A 3,669-nucleotide genomic window follows, 5' to 3' on the forward strand; every position below is an offset into this window, starting at 1 on the left:
CTGTTGTTACAGTGAATGGCGTTCCTTACACACTTTTTGATGACATATTATACCTGCGCTGCACTTTGCCACTTTGCAAGGCTTTGCACCCTACCTTGCTGTGAATCAAGAGCACATTTCTTATAACATGAAGGCAGTTTTAGGATTAATAGAGAAATTAATGTACTGTTTGATCTGTTTTTTGTTTGACATCATTTGTCAAAACCAAAAAGATGAGCTTTTTACCTGAAAATATTAATATATGCATAGGCTATATAGTTATATAATATAAAATATACATCATTGATAAAAACACACAAAAAAAATGTTTTCAATAAAAACAAATGCCAAAATGACCCCCTCAGAGGTCAGGGGTCAGGGGTCATCTCAGACTAACTTATATCAGATGAGGTGACATATGCATCGAGGGTCTAACAAAAAAAGGTCTTACAAAAGAGTTGCTTTCAAGTTGCATTATGGGAAGTGTAGGATCCAGTGTTTTTACAGCCTTGACTCATTCTAGGGACCAAAAGTCCACATACTTTTGGTCTTTACTGCATCGATTTTGACCCGTCTTTCTAAAAATCTGTCTCAACTTTATGAAAGTGTGATTCTAAATCACTGGAGTGGCATTTAACGCATATTATATGAAAATTAATAGTAATTTTGAAATGTTTAAGTCTGTTAATCTTGTCTTTTTGCTCATTTTTAAGATATTAATAACGACATGGACATTGCAAGTTCAATTAATTATTTATTGACACATACATTGGAAGACAGTACAGCAGTCATTTAACTTGTCAAAAACACAATATACACTTTCAGCAGTCATCATCACACTGAAATAATTTAAATAAATACACTATTAGTAGTAGTCTTATGAGACGGAGCGTCCCTCTCTGTGGCTGCTCTGCTGGTAGTAGCTGCTGGGATCTACCAACTCGGGCCTGTGAGGGCTCGGACCCAGGTACTGTTCAAACTCGCTGCGGTCCAGATCGTACAGCATGTCCAGCTGAACCCGTTCCAGGTAGAACTCCAGGGAGGGCCCAGCGGGGCACAGCAGTCCCCCGTAGACCCTGCTGGACTCCTCCTGGTCCACATGGGGACCTGCAGCGCTGGAGAAACCATACTGCATGTGCTGACTGCCAAAATACAGCTGCGGCTCTGCAGGGTACGTGGGAGGGTTCTGGTACCCCACAGGCTTGTTTGAGTAAACATCTGCTGCAGCTGTGTCTGGATATACTGGGTGGCTGCTGCGCAAAGGGGAGAAGTTAGAAGGGGAGTTTGTGAAAGCAGAGGTGTTTGGGTAGGACTGCTGCTGGTTCTGGAGCAGGTAGGTGAGGTTGAACGGCACGGGGAAACCGGCGGAGCTGCAGAGCAAGGAGGAGTGAGGAGCCTCTGCACACTGAGGTCTGGAGCTCTTCTTCAGCTGCCTCCTCCTGCGCGGCCGGTACTTGTAGTTGGGGTAGTCGATGGTGTGCTGGACTCTCAGGCGCTCGGCTTCCTGCATGTAGGGACGCTTCTCAAGCAGGGACATGGCCTTCCAGCTTTTTCCTGCAGGAACACAGTATGGTTAATGATCTGCATCTTTGGTTTAGAAAAACTGACTTAAATATGAATATATATATATTTTTTAATATACTTCATTTTTTCCCTTTTTTCAAGGCTGTTTTCATATAAGCAATCCACTGTTTGTAACAGTCTATAAACCAACTTTTAAGTAGATGAGCTTACAGACAAACCCATCAAGTACTGTACATGAGAGAAAACAACCTCAACATTCAAAAACAAAACAAAACCAAGAAAATAAATAACAATAATAATAATGACAAAAAGAAAGAGTAGAGTTAAAAAAAAAAAAAAAAAGCAAAAAAATTAATAAATTTTAAAAAAACACATAAAAAAATAAATAATAATAATTAAATATGAATCTTAAGCATTATTTTATGCTTCTGAGCTCTTATTATATACATTTCAAGCAAGATTATTTTGGTTTCCCCCATATGAGACATGTTCTTGGCCCAAAAAACTACAAACATCTGACATTTTTAGGAAGGAACACTTGAAGATCTCCAAGGGGCACTTTAACTTCAGCAACTTCTGTTCTTATTAATAACATTTCCAAGCTGTTAATGAGTTTCTTACCGAGTATTTTGCTCAGATCCGTGTTCTCCAGGTCTGGGTTGAGCTGTGCCAGCCTCCTGCGCTCCTCTTTGGTCCAGATGATGAAGGCGTTCAGAGGCCTCCTGACTCTCTGCTGCTCTGACGCACATCTGGCCTCTGGGCTGGCACAGCTGGAGTCCGAGTTCACGGACAGAGGGCTGCAGGGACCAGAACCAGGAGAGGTCACCTCAGTCCTGATCTGATGCTCCACGTCCACAGAGACAGAGGCTTCACTCTCCAAGATGTAATGCATGATGGTGATGATAGATAGTTTGCTCTCTGTCATCCTCCTGGTGACTCACAGATATATGTGGGTGCTCCACCAATGGGAGGCCAGGAGGAGTGGATTAAAGGTGTGAATTTCAGGTGTTTCCTCAGGTCTGTGATAGGCCCATCTGAGCCCCCCAATCAGCCATGTCACAGAAACTTCACATGGAGAAGAGACATGAGTCTGTAATAAAACTCAATTTGTCTTTTCTATAATAAAAGGTTCAACATGTAATGCCCAGATTAAGATAAACAGCCCATAAACCAATCAGATTTATCCATTAAGGATTAAGTGTTGAACCCATTTTCCCTCTTTATTGTTACACATATATGAAAAGTATAAACTGATGAAAGTCAAAGTAGAATTATACTTTTATTACATGTTTGTCTGCTCCTATATTTGTGCGTAAAAGTCCCTGACATCACATGGAAAAGAGACATGAGTCTGTAATAAAACTCAATTTGGCCTTTTAATAATAAAAGGGTGACATGTAATGCCCAGATTAAGATAAACAGCCTATAAACCAATCAGATTTATCCATTAAGGATTAAGTGTTGAACCCATTTTTCCCTCTTAATGGTGACAAATAAAATATATATAAAATATAAAAAATATAAAATATAATATAATATAAAAATATAATATAATATAAAAATATAATATAAAAAATATAATATAAAAATATGATATAATATAAAAAATATAAAATATATATTTATTATATATATAATAAAAATAAAGTATAAACTGATTCAAGATTCAAGATTCAAGAGTTTTATTTTTGCCATTTGCACCTAATATAAGTGCAGTGAAATTCTGAGTAGTTTACACCGAATCAGCTTTAAGAAAAGAAAAAAGGTAGAAAAAAGGCACAAGGTAATTACAGTACAAAATAAGTAGCACATTCAACTCAACACAATAAATAAATAAATAATTAAAAATATAAAACGCCCTCAGTGTAGTCAATAAATAAACTAAACTACCCTCTGCATAGGAACGATACCCCCACAATACAAATATACAGTAAATAAATAAATACTTCCAAAAATGAATACAAAATAAATACACAAATAAATAAATAAATAATTAAAATATAAAACGCCCTCAGTGTAGTCAATGAATAAACTAAACTACCCTCTGCATAGGAACGATACCCCCAGAATACGAATATACAGTATATATTTGAAAGTCAAAGTAGAATTATACTTTTATTACATGTTTGTCTGCTCCTGTAGTTGTGCGTAAAAGTCCCTGACATG

The 3,669-nt window shown here is 37.5% G+C and overlaps 1 protein-coding gene across 1 annotated transcript; it reads right to left on the bottom strand.

The window, feature by feature from the left end:
- Window positions 1–856: 856 nt before the first annotated feature.
- On the bottom strand, window positions 857–2,395 carry sox32 (SRY-box transcription factor 32). The gene is made up of 2 exons (XM_074622723.1): window positions 2,125–2,395; window positions 857–1,533 (listed from the first exon to the last, which is right to left on the bottom strand). The coding sequence occupies exons 1-2, from the start codon at window positions 2,393–2,395 to the stop codon at window positions 857–859; spliced, it is 948 nt and encodes a 315-aa protein (XP_074478824.1).
- Window positions 2,396–3,669: the final 1,274 nt, after the last annotated feature.

Source organism: Sebastes fasciatus, chromosome 21, assembly GCF_043250625.1.
Source record: "Sebastes fasciatus isolate fSebFas1 chromosome 21, fSebFas1.pri, whole genome shotgun sequence".
Lineage (NCBI taxonomy): Eukaryota > Metazoa > Chordata > Actinopteri > Perciformes > Sebastidae > Sebastes > Sebastes fasciatus.